This window comes from Lagopus leucura, unplaced genomic scaffold (assembly GCF_019238085.1).
Source record: "Lagopus leucura isolate 7727_CA_CO unplaced genomic scaffold, USGS_WTPT01 Super-Scaffold_73, whole genome shotgun sequence".
In the NCBI taxonomy this organism is placed as follows: Eukaryota; Metazoa; Chordata; class Aves; order Galliformes; family Phasianidae; genus Lagopus; species Lagopus leucura.
This window is the reverse complement of record NW_024962252.1, coordinates 8,299,588-8,320,658: the sequence shown is the minus strand read 5'-3', so window position 1 is coordinate 8,320,658 and position 21,071 is coordinate 8,299,588. Positions and strand designations below refer to the sequence as shown.

General features: G+C 44.1%; 1 protein-coding gene across 2 annotated transcripts in view; it reads right to left on the bottom strand.

Annotated features, from left to right (window-relative positions):
* Window positions 1-124: 124 nt before the first annotated feature.
* The window catches only part of ADAM17 (ADAM metallopeptidase domain 17), a 33,568-nt gene continuing 12,621 nt past the window's right edge, over window positions 125-21,071 (bottom strand). Inside the window, exons 2-19 of one of the 2 annotated variants that reach the window (XM_042878944.1) lie at window positions 19,857-19,989; window positions 18,836-18,969; window positions 17,866-17,954; window positions 15,807-15,975; window positions 14,906-15,036; window positions 13,440-13,529; window positions 12,534-12,647; window positions 11,842-11,986; window positions 11,134-11,222; window positions 9,006-9,158; window positions 8,380-8,579; window positions 8,140-8,243; window positions 7,508-7,642; window positions 6,443-6,573; window positions 5,275-5,353; window positions 4,029-4,117; window positions 3,403-3,459; window positions 125-2,080 (exon numbers count right to left, since the gene is read on the bottom strand). In XM_042878944.1, the coding sequence (XP_042734878.1) occupies window positions 1,730-2,080; window positions 3,403-3,459; window positions 4,029-4,117; window positions 5,275-5,353; window positions 6,443-6,573; window positions 7,508-7,642; window positions 8,140-8,243; window positions 8,380-8,579; window positions 9,006-9,158; window positions 11,134-11,222; window positions 11,842-11,986; window positions 12,534-12,647; window positions 13,440-13,529; window positions 14,906-15,036; window positions 15,807-15,975; window positions 17,866-17,954; window positions 18,836-18,969; window positions 19,857-19,989 (2,393 nt within the window). In that variant the 3' untranslated portion in view covers window positions 125-1,729. Of the gene's footprint in view, window positions 2,240-3,402; window positions 3,460-4,028; window positions 4,118-5,274; window positions 5,354-6,442; window positions 6,574-7,507; window positions 7,643-8,139; window positions 8,244-8,379; window positions 8,580-9,005; window positions 9,159-11,133; window positions 11,223-11,841; window positions 11,987-12,533; window positions 12,648-13,439; window positions 13,530-14,905; window positions 15,037-15,806; window positions 15,976-17,865; window positions 17,955-18,835; window positions 18,970-19,856; window positions 19,990-21,071 lie in introns of both variants that reach the window. The other variant, XM_042878935.1, reaches the window with a different exon arrangement.

Here is a 21,071-nt window from a genome sequence, read left to right as displayed (position 1 = left end):
TCAGTGAACAGGGGTTAGGGCAGAGGACGGGGTTTGGAGGGCAGAGTTCTGCCCCCGGCTGCCCCCTGCTCACAGGCTTTCAGCTGCAGTTGATGTCTTCTCCAAAAGGACTGCCCAGACACAGTTTTTGTTTAATTGATTTTAATACAAAAAGCTTTTACTGTACTGGGAATTAAATTAACTCCTCACACATGTACTCTGCACTGAATCAAAAAAAAACAACACAAAAGCAACAAAACAACCAAACCAAAACCAGTATATAAAAGAAGGGCTATCAGAACACCGTAAGGCACACATTCAAGTATCAGTGTAACAAGTATTTGGGTGGGGAAGGCAGAGCGGTGCTCACGCTCCTCTCATCACAGGTTTGCTTCCTTTCCATCACATTTACGAACTCCAAGGCTTGCCCCAGCTCTGCCTCCCTGGTGGCTGAGTGCAGGCCTGTAACAGGTAAAATGGTTCCCATCCATTCACGCACCATGTCAGCTTTAACAATGCATTCTTAGGGGAGAAAACAGGCACAATAAGGCGCTCTGCTTCCATGACAGCTGCTCTGTGACTCACCCTGTCAGCCCACCTGAGATCAGGCTGAACTCAGGCTATGGCACCGCTTCTGGCCCACGCATCCCATGTTACAGAGCTCCAACTGAAGGGCACCAACAAGTTACCAGCTGTTAACATCACACTGTACTAGCTGTAGGGAAAGTGGAGTTTACAACATCTCCCTAGCACAGCACAGGCCCTGTAAGTAAGTCTAACAAAGCTTGCTTTTTCATTGTTCAAATTCACAACTGCTCCCCTGCATGGAGTGCAGAACTCTTGCAGTGATTTTTAAGAGCTTCCCAGGCTCAGCCCTTTGAATAGCTCAACAATAGTGTTAACCTTCTCAATAATCAACAGAAAAATCAGAGAAACATTTCTGCACTGAAACGTCCATAAGTGGTTCAAACAGCTCTCGTCTGCATACGTGATTTCTCCACTTCTTTCCCTTCCCTCCCTTGCCCCCTGCACCCCACTGCAGTGGGAAAACTCGCAGGGGGAACATTTCCCTGCAGTAAAAACACAGGGACAGGGCAGCCTCACAGCTAGAGGGGCATCTCCATACACTGAGCAGGGTTTAACAGCCTCTGCACAACCCTACTATTTATTGAGAAGCTTTCTCACAAACTCCTTGATGCTGATATGCATCTCCACATTATATGCCAAGTATTTTACCTGTTTCCTTCTGTTCTCCAGGTACGTGTAATGCTTATACTTTGGCTTACCTGTACCTCATAGGATCTGCTCCACATGGAGCACTGTGGAGTATTTGCTTTGCTTTGCTTTGCTGGCAAAGCCCTTTAATTTCATCTGTCAGTGCCACCAGACTGCAAAATACGACATTACAAAAGGCAGATATACACACAACGTGATATCCTGGAGGATATTCTGTTCTGCACCACAGGTTGAAGGAAATGTTAGAGGTCAAGAAAGTAGAAAAAATCCAATGAGCTTCAAAACCAAGACTGTCTCCATGTGGAGTTCCGGTTTTTAAAAGATATAATGCTCTAATAAATGTAATTTAAGGAAGGTCATACACATGACCAGCATCTGCAGTAGGTCGCTTCCTTATTTCTCCCACTCCCTCACAAAAATATATATACATATATCTGTATTTATAGAAATGAAATGGTTTTAGATCCAGAGGAACTTCTGCAGGCGGGAGCCGCGCGGTGGAGGCAGCGGGACATCAGCACTCCGTCTCCTTGCTGTCCACTCGGTTCTGGCGCTGCAGTTTAAAAGACGACGCTTTCTCACTCCTGGTGACAGGATGCTCTGTCAAGTCCTCAAAAGATTTGGCAGCCGAGCTGCTGTTTGGGAAAGGGTCCTTCTCAAACCCGTCCTCGTCAATATGAGAGTCGGTGCTGGGGTCCTCCTGAATTGTGTCCATTCTTTGGTGGTCCTGCTTGGGAGCAGCGGCGGCTGCAGGCGCAGCCACGATGGGCTGCAGGGGTTGGTGCCGGCTGGTGGGCTGCGCTGTGGGGAAGGGCTTCACGATACGCACAGAGGCTGAGTCCAGGCTGCTGGGCACCTCCACGTTCTGCAAGACACGAGTGGCCTCATCAGTGGGGGAGGCAACCAGGTTCTCAGTCAGCACTCGCTTTGGGTGCTGGCAGCAAGGAGAACTGGCTAAAGGCACCTCGGCTGAGCAGCTGCGCCTCTGCCGGTGGTCTGAAAGCCGCTCTTCCTCCCTTCTTCCCTGGTGGGAAGGAGGGATATGTTAAATTGCATTGATTTCTGCTTCTATTTGAGCGTGGTTTGGAAAATAGCCAAGGATTTCCAGGCATGAAAAATCCCTACAGACCTTAGCAAATGCCAACAATGGGCAGGGGAAGGGGAGAGCAGACAAAGGAATGACGTGAGCAGCAGGATGAGACATTTATACGCTAACTACTGCATTTCTGAACTGCTCAGGATGCAGTGGACTTTAGGGATCCCAGATTTCTCTTATAACACTGCTACTGCTGCAAGGAGCCCTCTGAAGACAGCTGCACTCCATGGCTGCATCTGCTTTTGAATCTGAGCAGTAACATCCAAGGAGACTTTCCTATGGCATGGAAGAGCAGTTACAGAGGATCCAGCTACCATCACCTTCAGCTACGTCCGAGCAGAGCACAGAGGCAATGTGCCTCCAAGTCTGACTCCAGTTTGCTTCCCTCAGAGGCAAAGGAGCTGTGCAAGGCTTCTTTTCTCCTCTCACTACAAAATGACATTTCCATAACAGTGTTTCAACAAACTGGGGTATCAAAGCACAGGATATGATACCCAAAACTCTGTCAGAAGACACCCTGAGCTGGACTGTAAGATTTAGCTATCCTCAAATCAGTACCTACAGAGTGAGATGTGCCATCACCTCAGAACCAACCCTGCACCCTGGGGCTGACTCTCCCACAAGCAAGTGGAAATCTGGCCACTGAGCCTCCTGCAAACCACCATTCTGCAGCGAAGCCACTGCACTTTGCAGAGATTTCCCTGCAGCACTGCCCTGCTGAGCCCTGTGCTGCAAAGCACGTGGCTGGGAACAGCTGCTCTGTTGCTGGAGCCACAAACGCCCCATAACACAGTGCCTGCTGCTGCAGCAGAGCAGCTTCCTGGCTCAGGCAGTGCAGCTGGTGTGAGCTAACTGCCCTGCCGGCACTGTCAGCACACAACTCACACAACAAGTGGACTGGTCAAACTGCAGGGCTTGATATATCAAGCACCAGCTCAGTAGAAAAAGGTTCTCTCAAATGGATTCATCCATCTGCAGGTCAAGGCATGGGATTCCAGGTCCATCTACTGTCACTGCTTTGCCAAAATACTGTACAGAAACGTTAGGTTCAGATCTACAACACACTGGATGGCTTTCAGACACAAACTTACACTGGCACAGAACAGAGACTTGTTGTTTTCCTCATATTGCTTGTCCAATTTCTTGTCCTAATGAAAAACAAACCAAAAGTAAATCAAAATACACACAAAAGTAGTTTCCCAGTTGCAAGCAAGGTCCCTGTTCCAGTTGCCCTGCAGTGACACAGCAGGGGTGGGGCTGTTTTTTCCCTTCCCCGAAGTCCTCAGTGTGCTCGTGGGCACAGCAATCCCTGCTCCCACCCCACACCACATGCTTGGCTGCTATCGACTCTCTCTACCCCATCTGAACCAAGATCACTTCCTGCACTGGGTCTCCCCCCAAAACAAAAGTTTTAAGAGGGCTACAGAAAACTCTGACTCTAATGGGAATTGTTAGAACTATACTTGTGCAGAATTTGGAAGGCAGAAGAAAATCTGCCCAGGAAAGAACAGGAACATCTCCAGAACAGTCACTGGTGCACTGGTGTTGCTAGAGCTTGGCAGAGCTCAGGAGGAGCTCTGCCTACTGAAGGGACATTCGCTGGATTCTCCCTGTGGGGTTTGCTAAAATCTCCCCACCACCACCTCCCACAGACAGTACACAAGGAGTTTCTCCTCCAGCTCCGTTCAACAGAGCAGTCATCTCCAGCAATACTCACCACACAGTGCACAAGGATGCTGAGAGGAATCCAAAACAGCAAGGAGAAGACGAGCACAGAGCCCACTATGTTATCTGCCAGGAACTTCCCTGTGAATCGGTTCAAACCCATCAGTAACCTGCCAAGTACAGCTTCACGCCTACACACAAGTCTTTGTTCTGCTGCCATTGCAAAATTTGTCAGATAAACACAGGGTGCAGAACTAGGCCAACCTAATAGGAATTATACATTTAAAAAGATTTGATGCAATTTAGTAACACTGTCAACAGTAACATGTTCTCTGATAAGGGATGCTGACAGGCCATATTGTTCAATGTGAGCAGACTGGGAGCAGGCTGCCCTTAGCCAGGGTTCCTCACAATTGCAGGACACTGTGCATCTGTCCCCAACTTCTGATGGTACAACCACAAGACTCCACAACACGCTCATTTTTGGGCAGAGATGCAGAGTGCCTCTACTTGAGCAGACTGAATGGCTTTAATAATCACCTACACAGTATTTTTTATTTTTAACTTTAGAGCTTAGGTTTGAAAGCCTCAAACACACGTCATACAATCAGAGAATTGTTTGAGTTGGAAGGGACCCTTAAAGGCCATCTAGTCCAGCTCCCCTGCAATGAGCAGGGACACCTACAGCTCCATCAGGTTGCTCAGAGCCCCATCCAGTCTGACTTTGAAGGTCAGTGTGCACTGCCCTGTGCATGCACACATTACCACAAACACACGCACTGTTAACCCCACTGTTACACAAGCACCTGCTCCTTAACAGTGTCTTCAAGACAACAGTAACAGAAGGAGAGCAGCTGCCCTGGGAGGTGCTGCCTGTTGGCTGCATACTGGGGGTCAGAACCTCTCCATCACCAGCCTGTGACTCACAACAGACACATTGCTGGAAGGGGCTTTATTAAATGAGAGAAATGAAGTCTTCTCAGTCCATTGACATTTAAATCCCACTGAGGCCTACTTTTACTGTACCATGCTGAATCTAGCTGACCTCTAAGGAACTGTTATTTCCTTTTCTCTAATTGACCTACTTACTGGTTTTCAGACAAGAAGCTTTCTGGAATAGCTATCACATCTTTTACAAGCTTGGAAGATGACTAGGAAATAACAGAGTAGGAAATAACAGAGTGGAAAAATGCAAAATAATCCTATTCCTTGCCTTACAAGGTAAGATCAGTGATGTCAAACCTTTAGTTCACACTGAGAAGTAAACCAAACCACAGGACATGGTTATGTAATCTTACCGAAGGTGTTGATGCTAAGCTGGTCTATGAAATCCCAAAATCGTTCAATCACATCCTGTACTTGCTTCTCACATTTGCCCTGTAAAAGCAAGCATCTATTTACAAAATGATCTTAGGCTGTGTAAACATTAACTACTTCTTTCTTGGAGAGGGAAAAGGATGCAGAGATTGTTCTGAAATCAAAGCTGCAGAGAAATGGAAGCCCTTCAGACACTGTGAATCGATTTGAACTCATCCCAGCACCACCGCTCCACTTTTATTGCCTTTATTTTTGACCAAATTTCAATTCCACTGCTGACTGCAACAGATTCAGTCGTAATTATTGAAACATGCAAAAAGTGTTTCAACATCACAGGGGACACAAAACCAAAGTTTCTGGAGAGGCTGATGCACTGGAAGCCTCAATTCCTACTGCCCAAGGAGGCCACAGCTCTCAGGACCCCACAGATTGGCTTCCAGGTCTGTGCTGGTTTAACACAGTAAAGCATTGCTGCCCTTTCCATTCTGCAGCAGGACTGGGGTATGCCTCCCACTATTCACTTCTGCCAACAGAAAGTCCAGCCCTGTTTGCCAGGCCTGCAGACTACATGCTGGCCATGTAGCTGTGGTCACCACTGTGCTAGCAGCAAAGGCTCACAGCTCACCAGATATTCATGTCCTTGCTCCTGACTTAGCTGATTTCAGTCAGGATTAACTGGGCTAATATGTGGGCAGCTGAACAGTGCTGCTAACCCAGCCCAGCTTGTGGAAGTGTTTGGTCACTTCCTGTGCACAAGCTGCCAGCTGCTGACACGCAGGAGCAGCTAGAAGGGGCTGTAAGCAGCAGCAGAAGGAGCAGCTTCACCCTGCACATCCATTTATGGAGCTAAATTCTATCTGCACTCTCAGATACCTTGTAACATTTACATCATGGAAAGGCAAATGAGTCCAGATCCTGATCTTCTGCGAACCACTTTCTTCCTCAGCTTTACTGTCAGTCCCCCGGGAGCTGAAGGCAGCTGTGCCTCCTCTGCCAGCACACCCACAGCACCAGGCATCCCGGGCTGGAGGGGACCCACCGCTCTCCTCGGTTTCACTGCACCCAGGCCTGGGAGCGACAGAGCTTTGCCTGCTCTCCATCCAGCTACAAAAGTAGGCTGCGCAGTGCATGGCACCCAAGCACACTCACATTTGTGTCACAGAAGCCCACGGTACAAGGCTTCCCCTTGCGCAGAAACAGGAACTGGTGGTTGGCATCGACGTACGGCGTGCACCGATCCTGCTCGTCCCGGCAGCACACCTTGCAGGAGTTATCCGTTTCTGCAAGAAGGCAGCACAGCCCCATCAGCCCCTGCAACCCGCCAGAACATGCACAGTCCGTGTCCCCCAGCCGACCCTGCTGCTGCTCAGCTTTCCACGGGGAAGGCAGGACTATGCAACCCCATGACCAAGCCTGACGCTCAAACAGATGCCCAATTTAATGTTCTGGGGGACACAGTGGGACCAAGCTCTGCAGGCTGATACCCCTAGGCTGCAGGTGAGGAAGTTCCAAATGCAACCATCCAAGATGGATTCAAATGCTTCTTGGGTTTCAAGCCCTCCAGGAACCCTTCTCCTCAGCTATATCCTCTGTCTCAAATGGGGGGGCTCACTGTATGTCCCTCGGCATCTCCTGTGGAGTCCTCCTCCTCTTCCCAGCTGCTCTAACACACTTGGGAGATAAGATGGAGATCAAGAAAGCACTGTAGCTCATTGATACAAAGGCAGGACAGGCAGGTATGCACTAGCAGGGCTCGAGGATCCTATGTCCTCAAAGGCACTTTGGCTTCTGAAGTCTCTCTTCTTTTACTTTTTGGAGGTCACATTTGGTCCAGAGGCATCTCCCCACTATCAGAACAGCCAGACTTTCGCCTTCTAGTTGTCTAGAGCCAAGGAAGAAGATGGTGGGGATGCCTCCTTCTTTACCTAGGATGCAGACCCTAAGTTTCATCTTAATGTCTTCAACCAAGCCCACCAGAAGACAAAAGGACATTTACATTCCTTTCCACAGAACATCCCAAGCTGGAAGAGACCCATAACAATCACAGAGTTGTACCTGAGTCCAAACAGAAAATACTACACCCAAAAAAACAGTAAAAAAAACAACCAACAATCCTTAAGGGAACCATGTGCTCAGCTCTCCAACAGATTAGCCCAGCGCTACCTGGGGTCAGGGCTAAGGCAACACCTCTCAGTCCAGTCCCACACCACCCACCATTGCAGGCACACGAGCGAAGGTTCTTCTCCCTCTCGCAGAAAGGGATGCACTCGCCATCCTTGCACTTCCCCATGTCCACACAGATTGTGTCGTCTGGAGCATTCCCAGGAGGAGGGCACTCGCTGCTGTTCCCTGCAGACAGGGGGCAACAGGTAGGAGGTCAGTGTTAGAGCAGAGGGCATTGCTGCATTCTGGAGAGCAAGCAGCACACAGCAGATCCCAGAGGCCCCATGAGCAGAGCAGCATAGCTCTGACCTATCCCCTTGCCTCCAGAAAAGATTACAAAGAAGTAGTAAACAAGTGGGGAAGGGAAGCAGAGCTGCTGTAATTCCACCCTTTCTAGGGCAAGATTCAGTTAATCCTTGGCCCTTCCCAGTGACCTGCCCTGTTTTGCTTTCCTTTTCTTAAAGGAAGAAGAAATAAACATTCTTCATGTTCTACTGCGCAGCAAATCACCAAGCAGTTCCTGAACTACAACTTATTATAGAGCAGTTCTGTGGTGCTTAACTGGTCTCTAAAATTAGTTGTACCGGATGAATAAAGGGCGCCGGCTCAAAAGCTGATGGAACAGGACATTGAGCCTGGAGCACTTGGCTAGCTGATGGAGCGAGCACACAGCTCTGTCCTACCCGTGCAAAAAGACTCTCCTTTACAAGTGGCATTTATGGCTTCTTGGCATTTCTTCTGGGCACTTTCAAACTGGCAGCCTTTACAGCAGGGGCTGTTCCGATCACTGCGGAAAGATCAAAATGAAAGGAAGAAATACTGAGCATTTATTTGTGTATCTTAAAGAAGTAGGAGCACAACAAAAGGTGGAGAAAGAAACTCTCTCCCCCACGTATGAGATGCTGCAGTGCACCTTCCCTTACCTGCATTTGGCACCATCTTTCAGTTTGCAGTCTGCAGAGCAGCAGGGATCAGCTTGTTGGTACAAGAGGCCAGGATCGCATTCCTCCCCTTCGTCCACCCTGGAGTTCCCACACACTTTGTTGTTGCGCTCTTTGAAGCACTCCTGAGCCTTGATCTCTATGGTCCTATGGATGGATTTTTTGCTGCAGCTTGAAAACATCTGGAGAATCATAAAGAGAAAGAGCAGCACTGAGGAGTGCACCCTTCTGTCAACAAATACATCTGTGACAGCCTCAACCTCTTCACACCTCCAAATCTTGGTGTCTTAGAAAGCATTTATTCTTTCCATTGCTGCCATCTTGACGGCTCCGAAGAATTTTAAGATGGGAAAATGGCCACAGCCACAACAATTGATTACAAACAGCACCTGGACACATCATGAACCCCAGAGAAACTTGGAAAGCAAAGATGAGTTCATCTTGCAGAGAATCCAACCGCAAGAAGTTGTGTTTTCTTTTTATGGTTAATCCATTAAATTCCCATATGCTTCAAAGTGAACGAATCATTAACTAAATAGCCTTCCTGTGTAAAAGGTCACTGACCATAGCAAAGACTTGCACACGTAAGCAAAATTATGCAACTATACCTTATTGTTTTCATGATCTCCACTGACAGCAATTGGATACATAACATATTTCCCTCCCTGGTCCTCTGTGGGGGCACATTCTGGCAGACTGTCAGGATCGTGCTCTGCTCCAAAGTTATGGCCAAGTTCATGTGTTGTAACCAAGTCGGCCTCCTTTGTTGAAGATGTAAAAAAAATAGGAGTGCTGAAAGAAATCATTTTGAGCAGGACAGGACAGGACATCCCAACCACTTCTAAGTCACCCACAATTCTACAATACACTGAGATGTAAAAGCCATTTCCCCACTATCACAGAAGCAGGGAACTAAAGGCAAGTACAGATCTGGTTTGCATCCAAAGGCAAGTTCCAGGCTAGGTCAGAATGTTAAAGCCTTGTTAAAGACGAAGTGCTGCCCAAGAATACCATTCAATTTTGTTTTCAGTGTAAAGCAGATACTCAAAATATCACAAACTGATTTTAAACAGCTGGAAGGCATGAAAGTTCAACACAAAAACCAATCCAAACAAACAGCAGCTACCACAATTAGTCAATTTCTTGTTCAAGCTTATCTTGCCATTAGAATTATTTCTTCTAAATAAATGATTACATCAGGAGCACTGAATAAGCTCTGCTATTACATAACTGCTAAGAAAGACATCTACAAATGCAGCCCGACAGGGAGGAATTTCTAACATCTCCACTGCAGGAGATGATTCCTTGTGCTGAGGATCCCACGCAGCTCCACATGGTGGCACGGCACCTCTCTGCAAGGCTGTGACCAGTAGGTGGTGGCAAGTTCACAAGGTGACAAAAGAAAATGGCACAGAAATATGCTAACCTCAAGGAGATCGGATGCTTCATGACAGAAAGAAGTTTGGTGAGGTAACAGTCACTGCTGCTGGTGTCCAGTACTAAGCATGCCCACCAGGTGAGCCAGGGCAGGAGAACTGCCCAGAGATCGCATCGGTGCTTTATGGCATTTCATTTGTGGGAAGGTTTTAAACAAATTCTTTTTAAGTCTGATCAGATGCTCTGCAAAAGTCTCCCTGTGAAAACAGTCTGCATGTGCCCACTGCCTCAGCCCAAGCTTTGTGACTCCTACTGGGCCGACGTCAAACTCAATTTCCTTTGTCGTCCAGGACGGGGCTCCAGCTTGGAGACTGAACAACGAATGCAAATAGCATGGCAACAGCCAGAGCTCTTTGTCAACATCCCTCGAGCACAAAGCTTCTCTGTCTTTTTTTCCTAGCTTCTTGACAGCTTCTGCGCCAAGTTTTAGCCCACACATCAATTATGAATTCCCTTTATAATCAGGCTACAGCAAAGCACAGCTGAGAAGTCAGCAGGAGAAAAATACACTGCTGCAAAGATCTGCTAGCTGCAAATGCAGACACTGCTCTGCTATCTTCTCAAGTGAGACAGAGCTCAGACTGAGGCCCTTATGTCTATATTGTCGCATCAGCTATGAAAAAAATCCAGACAGCATCAATTTACATCAGTGTTAGCACCCCTGCTTATTACACTGTTTTCTGCACTACTTATTCAAGACACATGCACACACAAAAAGCAGGAAGATGAATTTCATTAAAAGGTCCAAACCAGACCTCCTACTTCGCCTACACTACAGCACTGCTTTACCTTGCATGTAGAACAAGCCTACGTATGCTATCTTCCGTCTCCATACTGAGGACGCATGCAATAGCAAACACAGTAAGTCCTTATTTCAGACTAATTTTATTCTTGCTGTAAGCCTCCTGGCTGTATAATATTGCCTGTCCTGTTTGAGAATGATTTTTTCTTTATTGGCAATAAAACACATTTAAATTAATCTCTGCATATCAAAATCCTATTTGTACTTGGATAACTTTTGGACAGTCCTTATTAGACAATGGCTACATTTCCCCCTTACTGTTCCCCAGTGAATTCGGTCTTCGATTGCATTCAATCCTAACACCTTCTGTCAACCAGGACAGAAATGGTGATAAGGGCTCTGTGACCTACATCCCTGTCCCCAGGGATCTGACTCCATCTGAAAGCCAGCAGCTTGCTGCTGACAGAGTACAGATCATCACAACCCCAGAAAAACACATCACCAACAAACAAGTACATACACCAAACACTCACTCTCTGCAGAGGATACTCTCTTACCTTTGTGAGGATGGTCTTCCCATAGTTCTTGGTGCTGGTTAAGCCACTGTTCAGATAGATGTCTTTCTTTACAATTGGACTGTGATAAGCTACAGATGTGAGATAGAAACAAAACAAATTGACAAGTGTTTTTCTTGTTGGTTTTTTTTTGTTTTGTTTTTTTTCTTTATAGGAGGTGGGCAGGCAACTATTCTTTGTTTGACAAAATGAACAGCTTTGTTGTTCTCACAGGCTCACCAATGAGCCTCTTGCCAGTTTTCTCCAGTGGGAATTCTTTCAAGCACAGCACAAACAGCTCATGTATTGTCACAGAATTGTAGGGGTTGGAAGGGACCTCCAGAGATCATCCTGTCCAACCCCCCCACTGCAGCAAAGGAGGACAATACAAGAAATTTCCAAGACAACAGCATCTGCCATTTCAAGAACTGTGGCAAGATGTACCCACATAGAGTGGAACTTGGTCTAGCCAGGCCGCAATGGCTTTCACAAAGCTTCTTCACTCCAGATAGCCTTGTGACTCCCCCCCCCCCCACTTCTCTCTTTTTTCAGCTCCAGCCAAGAAAATGGCCATCAATTCTATCCAAAAGACAACCACTAGAGACCATACAAATAACATGTCATGCTCCATGAAAGCTAGAAGAGGATTAAAAAGAAACAACAAAAGTAGCTTTCAAGTCACAGTTGGAAAGAAAGAAAAGGAAGTCTTGCCTTTAGGACAAATGCCACCATGGCTGTTAGGTCTGGGAGAACCAACATAAGCCAGTCCAAGTGTTCCCATATCAAAATCTTGGTATGTGAAGAGATGAGCAAGGCACACATGAGCTGCTTTCTCAGCAATATCAAAGCTAAATTGCTTTGAAGAGAAAAAAAAAAAGTATATTCTCTGTAAAATGTTTCACTGTGCATACCAGAAATCTATAGATAACTTTTATCTAATAAGCCATGCACCTTCTAAATCTGGCAAAAGCAGATTAAGTCAGGCAAAAGCAGATGATTATCTGTCCTATAAATCTGAATAAACTTAAATGACTACCCACGTACATTGAACACATTCATTCATGTAACTTGCAGTTCATTTCCCCCTTTTCACATAGAGGGGAAGCCAACTGCACTAATTTTGTGAAGGTCAGAAGGCAATCAGTCTTAGAGGCAGGACTGCCCTTCTGACTCAAGTTACATATTAATCCCAGTTGGTGTGCACTCCATAGTTATACAAAGGAGCCCTTTGCCATGCCATGCACATGCCCCATGCTCTTGCTACAGGGCACGTTTGCTAGTTTGACTTAGTCTAACATCTATACATCACAGAAAGGAAGTGAAGGAGTCTCATCCACTACTGCAGAACAGCTGTGCAGGAGAATTCCTGCAAAAGGCACCATTATTTAAGGGTTACTACCTACCTCTAGCAGCATTTTCACATCCCAGGCATCCTTCTTGTCATCTGGGTAACTTTTTGCCATATTGTAATGCTTTTCTCCAGGTTCTACATGTTCTGGTTCACTGTGGATGATAATCTACATTTCAAAAAGGGCGACAACAATGTAGAAGAATTTTGGTCAATTTTATAACTACAGAAAAGTTTTCAGTGCAATCCTAAAGGTCTCAATAGATCTGCAAGAAGAAAAACTCAGATTCAGCATGCTCTCAGTGTTAAGCTTTCAGCTTCTGCTAGCTAAGATACACTGGCCAGATCACAAGGAATTACACCAGAAATTGCAGAGTAACATCAATGGTCTTCACCAGAATACTATGATTTAGGATGCACGTTAGATAAAAACCAAACCCCTAGCAAATACAGCTAGGACTCACATACAGAATTAATGGATGCTGAACATCACAGAATTATTGTTAACTAAGGCATACTTTAAAGGATTGTCGCTTTCCCAGTAGACTAGAGCAGTATGCTTTCCTCCTGCCCCTCAATTAGCTCTCATTCCTTGCTCCTAGAGAGGCAGCTAGCTCGTAGCATGGATGTCCCCATGTGCCACATGCCAGCTCTTGCACTACTCAAAGCAGATAGATTCCTCTTCTTTTTTAATGCCCTCTGCCAAATTCCTATGCTTTAACTCTGCACTACCTTGATATTATGTTTAACTGCAATCATAAAAGTCACTCAGGATTTGCGTTTCTTTCACGTGTTTGAGGCACACTCATGTTCTATTAGCTAAGCACTAGCCACCAATAGAAGTATGTGCATAATGGTATGTCTGATAAACAGGAACAGCCCCAACAGTCAGAAATCCTGACACCTAAAGAGTACTTACAGTTTAAACTGAAACCCTTTGCCCAGTTCAGTGAATACCAACCTGCTCTATCTGTATGCCATAACCTTTGAAGGCCCCATTGTCCCAGGAAGTATTTCGGTAGATGTCATCCACTCTGTCTATCAATTCAATCTATGCAGGAAAGAATAAAAACTCATGACAGTCCTAAGCTTTTGTGCACCAAAATTCAAGACATCCCAAGAAGCTGCAGCACTTATCTGGAAGCACTTCAAATTAAAATTGAACCTTTTAAACATAACAGACATATTCAGTGTTCCACAACCAACAGTGCATGGATCCAAAGAGTACTATCAAGTATCTCTGAAAACATTCCATCATGACAAAGCAGTACAAGCTCTCATTTATCACTTTCACTAGAGCAGTGGAAGAGGTAACATTAAAAACAAGACATCTTGGGAAATGTTTTGTTTGTATAGTGGTTTTCCAGGTTTCTCTGAGGGGAAAGGCAGAGGAGGAAGCTGTTTTTACTGCTTTGTTTCAGCACTGAACTCAACTGATCCCCGAGGCCTCCTTCCCTTTCACAGGCAGTGAACTACCATTTTTTTAATTATGATTCAAGCACGAGGTTTCAGAAAGTCTCTCTTCAGCACTCACAATTAATATCTCCCTTTTTGAATTGTTTTCACCTACTTAAAAATCACCTTCTGCTAGATACAGAGCATCAAACTTGCTCAGAACGAAGAATGACATTTACAGCCACTTAAAAACAACTTTCCATCTCTGTGTTGCTTACAGCACACATCTACCCAGGCAACACAAGAGTAGGTTCAGTCTTGAAGAATCGTATGTCAGATGCTGAGATAAACTCTGCAAATAGATGAACTAAGACTCAATAACCTGGAGAACGTAAACATTTCTGGGAACAGAGAGGTTGAAAAGACAGGAAAGACGGCACAGAGTGATCAGTACATCAAAGATTCAGACTCAGAAGGAGACTCATGAGAAACAACACATCATCACAAGTGGTTTCACTTCTTACTCTCTCATGTCCCAGAAGCCATACTCTCCACTCCTGCGGTAGGCAGGTGTTCTATTTCACAACTACACATGCAACCAAACTACTTGCTTACTGCTCTTATCTCAAAGTTTTGTTGTTCTGGACAGAGAATCTTGGATGAAGTTGAAAAACTATACAAGTTGTTTTTGCCTCCCGTGTGGACTTTAAACACGTTTGGACCATTTACACCGGAATTCAAAGTCCAAGAGAATCTACAACTCCAATCAAAAAACTGTTTTTCTTTATGAGAAAACAGCATAGCTACCAGTAGCATGCAAAGGGAAGGGATCTGAAAACTGAAGACTACTTAATTACAGTATCACCACTACAAAATATTTTTCATGCACGATTTAGCATTTCCCAGGTAAAAAGCACACAGGTGTGATGTACATATGCTGTAAAAGATCTGTATTAGCTCTATGTTGTTTAACTACTGAATCACTTTTTTCTTTTCTCCATTTGCTCCAACAAATTTGAACAGAGAACCTACCAAATAGTTTATAGTAGTGCTCTCTTCCCCGCGGCCCATGTACTTGAAAAACCGATGGTCTGCCACTACCAACATCTTGCACGTATCTTTGGAGCTGTCTGGAATGGCTCTTTTCTCCCGGTGGATGCTGGCTAATGGGCATTAAAAAAAATAAAAATAAACATTCAACAAGCTGTCTATGGCTGTGCCTAATGTCTTTATTTGAGACTTGAACAAGAGACGGGGTGGGATTTTTGGGTTGTCTGATTTTGGGTGGACGTGAGGACTCTGGAATTTGTCTTCATAACAGTCCTCAGACTTGCTGTAAGAAATGGAATGTACAGTAATGAAATAGAGCTGCTCAATACATTTACCTACAGAGTTTTTAACATCATCAGTCTCTGTCCTAACAACACTTCTTTCTGTCCCCAGTCATTAGCCCCATCCCTGCTGATGCAGTAGAAGATAGAGGAAAGTGAGACTCAAAGACTCATCACAGCTCAAGAGGCATTATTACAGCGGCCACAGACATCAAATGGGCCCTAGAGTGCACAAGTATAAGGTTGCTTTAGTGTTCACCTTAAAAAGCCTACGAACCTTGTTGTGAGCTGTCACAACAAACACTACCAAGGAGTGCTTCCTGTATTTCACTTACATTTGGATAGATCCAGTCATCCTTTTAGCAAGCACATACTGCTAAGGACAGCTTATTCTTTTCAGCATTATGGGTTTTGTTGTATGGGGGAGAGAGGGAAAGAGGGCATTAAAACAGGTACTGCTTTCCCTCCTGAACCTGTGACTTCAAAGAATTAAACCAGCAGCAACAGAGATTATTGCCCAGGTTGTGATCTCACTTGCTTACACAAATGGAATTCAAGTATTCATTTGGAAGGTCCTGCTCTCCCAGGGTATGGATCCTTACCTTCATTTTGCTTACTCTCTTCCAGTCCTTTAGGTAAAAGATCCTCTTCATTCAGCTTTAAATAACCACATACTTTGGGGGATTGCAGACGTGAGAAATCTTTAATATCTTCAGATCTGTAGACCAGCAATCTTTCATCTTGAACATTATCTATAAATCTCCACAGGGGCTGAGAGCACAAGAGCAGCAGAAACACAGATAGTTAGGAACACAGTTGGTGCAAAGACTTAAGTAGAATACATACATACACACACAGAGCCAAGTCTCCCCAGCTTTATGCGTACACATACACATGTACCTTGCTTTATAATAATTTCGTCCTTGGAAATAAGTCTCCCAACAAAACTACACTGCCAAGAAAGCCAATTGACTTTAACCCTTTATGATCCACATGCATCCAAAGATCTAAGATCATCTCAATAGAGCAGCAGCAGCCATCTGATAAAGCTATAGGAAAGGGAGTTCTAATTCCCCTCAGGAATAAAAGCAGCCTGAGGAGACGTCTCAAACTCCTCTGTTCCCTCCATTACTGACAAGCAGCTGGAAGAGGAGACAGCTAGAATATGCTAACTGCACTGACTAGAGGCACAAGGGTCTAAATCTTCCATACTAACAAAGGATATCCAAGTGCACACCAGAATACCATCAGAGACAGACTCTACAATATTCCTTAATCACTTATAAGTGAAAGTTCCTAAAAAATTTAAAAAAAACAACAAAATCTCAACATAAAAACAACCTAACTGCACAGCAGATGCATACTGCCACTTCCCTATTATTATCTGTAAGTACCATCTACAGCAACACCAACAAAAAAAAAACCAACACATGGGAGCAGTTCTTTGGGCAAGGCCAAGCAGCACAGACAGTCCAAAACCACCCTGCAGATCACTTGGCTCTGGGCTCCCTCTGGGCTTGAGGCAGCACTCTGAACTTGAGACAATTCTTATAAGCTGTGAAACTGAGGGCAAACACTCCGCATCCCAGGACAAGACAGGATGCACAAGGCATTTACATTAAGATTCCAAACCTTTCCCAGCAGTGAGGACCATGGAAGTAAAGAAAGCAACATTGGGACAGCTCTGTCAGTACTGCCTTTTGGGAATGGTCTTTGGCACCTACCAACTCTGACCACATGCAGGCACGATCTCAGGGTAGTGAGAGGCAAAGCTGACATGGGGATGTGTGGACAAGCTGTAGTCTCCACATGACTACTGCCTGAGAAATTGAGACATGCTTATGTTATTCTTGGGCCACAAACACTAAAAATGCTTTCTGTCATGATCAAACAGCTACTGTTTGCCCTTGATGTAAAGCACAAGGAGAATGGTTCGTGTATTCTAATCACATTTTTATACTTTAATAGGACCAGATTTCTCAAACTTACCTATAATTCTGATTATCCTTGGGTTAGGAGACAATTACAATATCCATACAACACTTAGCCATAATTACTGTTATTCATCCACTTTAACACAGCCTGTGTCTGGGAATACACTGCTTTGAACAAGTAATTAGGGTAGCCTTTAATTATACATTTGCTGATCTTTTATTTTAAATGAGTAGTTTAAAATAACACAATAAAAATGGTGAAAAACAGGAAGAAGGGAGCAGGGAAAAAGCAGATTTTTAAACAAAGCCCAGAGAGTGGGAAAAATTTCAAGACATAGCAAAGGCACAATTTTGGAAAGCTCACTAAGCCTCAACTCTGCTCAGAAGGCTGTGCTGCTTGTTCTTCTCTAGGACATGATCACAACTAATTACCAATGCTATCCACTTCGGTTTCTAAAATCTCTTCCTGTTTAAGATCTATCTTCTCTCTGATGGATCTAAAAGATGCAAATGCCACAGAATGGCAATCACTAATAAAATTCCATTTTTTCTGAAGTGAAAATGGTTTTCCATTTTAATTCCACCTTCCTACTAACTCTAAAACGAATGCCACCACCACCACCAAGTCTATTTTGAGCTACAAAACTGTCACTGTGACTGGCTAGAAACAGAAACACCCACAGGAAAAAGAGATTTTTTGACTATTCCCCGTAACAGTAAGGCATACCTCTATATTATATTCTTCTCCATCAGTATTGATTCTTACAGTAAAGTCTTCATCCCCAATGTGTGCCACAACCTTGGAATTATGCTCCCCTTTGACACAGAGATTAAAAAAAAGTCAGCTCCACGTGCATGCATTCTTACAAAAACACTGATTCTACAAACACACTGATTTATTTTTTTAATTATTTTTTAAACTTCAAGTCAGATGAACTTCCTCAGCCTCTGGAGAACATTCTAAAAAGAGAAAAAAAAAGACATGAGCCAGCGCTCCTTCCTCCATCTTAACTTCTCAATGATCACAGGCATTAAGGCTTGGCTTTAACTGATAATTTCTGGGTGCTGTTGAGAAGGCCTTGGGGATTGGTTAAAAGACCATGGATAATTCTGGCAACAAAACCTGGATCTCACCATCAGCCAGCAATATCACAGCATCAGTGTGCATTCCAGTGGAAGAAATCCACCCCATCACAAAAACAACATAAAAAATCAAACAACTTAGCAGAAGTGTTAGTGTTAGACTAAAGAGGGGCGAAACGCCCCCTGTTTCCAGAACAGCAGCCTCCTAAGAATCACATTAAAGTAGTTTAATGTAACAACATGGGCAACACTGCATCATCACTACCTGGGATTTGCTTTCTGTGACAAAAATACTGAAATCCCACATTCTCCATTATCATCTTAAAAAATAAACAAAGAAAATCACAAGCTGCTACCTGTGCAAACTTATATTCACGTGCTGCCAAGCTCAATGGAAGTCCAAAATCAGAAGCTTGGTACAACAGCTTAAAAAATAAACAAAAACAAACAAAAAAACCCAAACCACCAGAAAACCTGAAGGGCAGAAGAATCAAGTTTGCATATTCAACCTATCCATATTTGATTAAAATGAGTGTAACATAGCATTTACTGTGGCCAAGTGACTCAGCACAGCTGTGCTTTCTCAGCACTGACACAGACTGGTCCATACTAACCAACAACATGTCCAGTGAAAAAGTCTTGCCATTGAACATGATACTCCTTTTCCTTGCCTTCACCATCCACAATTAATGCTTGAAATTTTTCTGAAAAGTGTTCAGCAGTTGCAGTTAGGTATAATTTAAAGTGCCTGTAAAAGAATTTACTTCCATTTATTTTTAAGCAAAAGACAAACACAAAAGTTTTCATTTTTCTGAAGGTCCAAAAGAAGTTAAAAGCATTAACTCTGATGAGCAAAGTATAGAAGCATATACTATGTAATTCAGAACTGTAAATCATCAGTACATCTACAGAGCATTTTTAAGTGCTCAAGATGTTCAATTTTAAACAAAAAAAGAAACAAAAAAAAAAAACCACAAGAGTCAAGGATTGCTCATGATTCACCTCCTCTATACGCATTCAAGCAAAACCTGACACTGCTAACATATTTAACCAAAGGAAAAGCTGGTAAGGGGATTTGTTCATCTATTTTAAGTTAAATTTTCTCAAAGCTCGCTTACTTTTCTTTTAATCTCTTCTTCCCCTTTCACCAGTGCTTATAATTCACATCTGGTGAAAAGTAGTTTTCTTGAATGCAGAGTTTACGTGTGGTAGGAACAAGATTAAATCACTGCAAAAGAAAAACCTCTTGGGCAACAAAACACACTTTTCCCAAACTGAAGGTACAGATTCTCAGTAACCAAAGGACAATCAAGTTAGACAGTGTTACCAAGATGAGGTAAAAGTGGTAAAATCCAACCCCATCTGTGACAGCAGTCTACCTGAAACTATACCTAAGAACAAAGCAAAAGCAAGCACAGATCGCTGCCATTTCAACAGCCAGAATCCTGGCATAATTTTGTTTCCTCTGAGTCTCTCCGAAGCCATTCGCACAGCCATGCAGACCAGTAACTTAAAAGAATGGGCCAGTCATGATAGAAACCACAGTGATTATTTCTGAGTTTGGAACTGTGTGTTATTCATCATAAACTGAAAGACAAAAAGACAATATTATTTCATTGCTGATTATTTAATTACCTTTGCAGGGCTGAGAAACTTAAAAGCCTCTCTACATGAGTCTCAGGCTGGAGGTCTCTCTTCTTCAGTGAGTGCTGCTGGATACTGGACTGAGAAAGGATGTCATAATCTGAGAGCATGGATTCAACTGCATCTGGAAGAGAAACAGAAAGTTTGATAGCTTCAATAGGCTATTTCACAAATGCAGACATCAAACAGCAAACCAGGGCCTGCTATAGCAACATCACAGTTTGCTCTAATGTTAGGATAACTGTTGTACATTTCTGCAAAAGTACATTTTGTGCAGCCAAGTAGAAATCATAGCATGAAACAAAAGATGTGATCAGAGAGAAACAGAACTTAATTGACTTCTGAGAGAACTCTTAGAGCAACTAGGCCATCACTTTTACTGCTATGGCTGTGCAGAGCTCATGCCCTCCTGGAAAGCAAGCAGGAAAGAACACTCCCCACTGCTCTGGGATGAATAGCTTCTCATCTTCACCTGCTGTTCCCCATTCCATCCAAAGCAAAACATGATTTAAACCGAGGAAACTTCTACCAAATTCACAGCAGGTCAGGACTGCAGTTATTACCTCTTTATTCAACAGCAGCCAGAAAATAGATGGCTACATAGCTTCGTCCATCAGAAATAACAAGCCAGGCACCTCACACGAGGTATCCCCTCGTTCCCCAGTCACTTATCATCGAACAGAACTCTGACTTCCCTTCTCCAAACAAGAAAACTTCTTCAGAAGGAGACAAAGGGCATGAAAACCATGCACAAATTACAAATTCAAGCCAATATTCAGCAGATGCTTGCAAATTTAACAAGTACACAAGCACCTCTGGCAAACAGCATTCACTCCAGCCAATAAGCCCTCCTGCACTCCTTTGCCAGACACAACAATTTGCACTTCTTCTTTCTGGAGCACTTTCTTTCTTTCTGAGATGTTTGCCTTTGCTTCCACAGGTGATAACAGATTCCTTGCTATTTGCAGGTTTCCACAGAGGCTCCTGCTTCCAGTTCACCATTTTCCTACCCTGTTCCAAATGAGGAGTCAGCCACTGGCTTACAGGAGGCAGAAGGATTTCTATTCTTCCTCTGTTTTTAAAAATCTCCCTTTTTCTCCAAGTCCAGTTGTGCTTTAACGCATAAGAATTTCCAGTACTTAAAAGGGAGTTCATAAACAGGAGGGAGTCTGACTTTTTACGTGTTCTGACAGTGATAGGACAAGG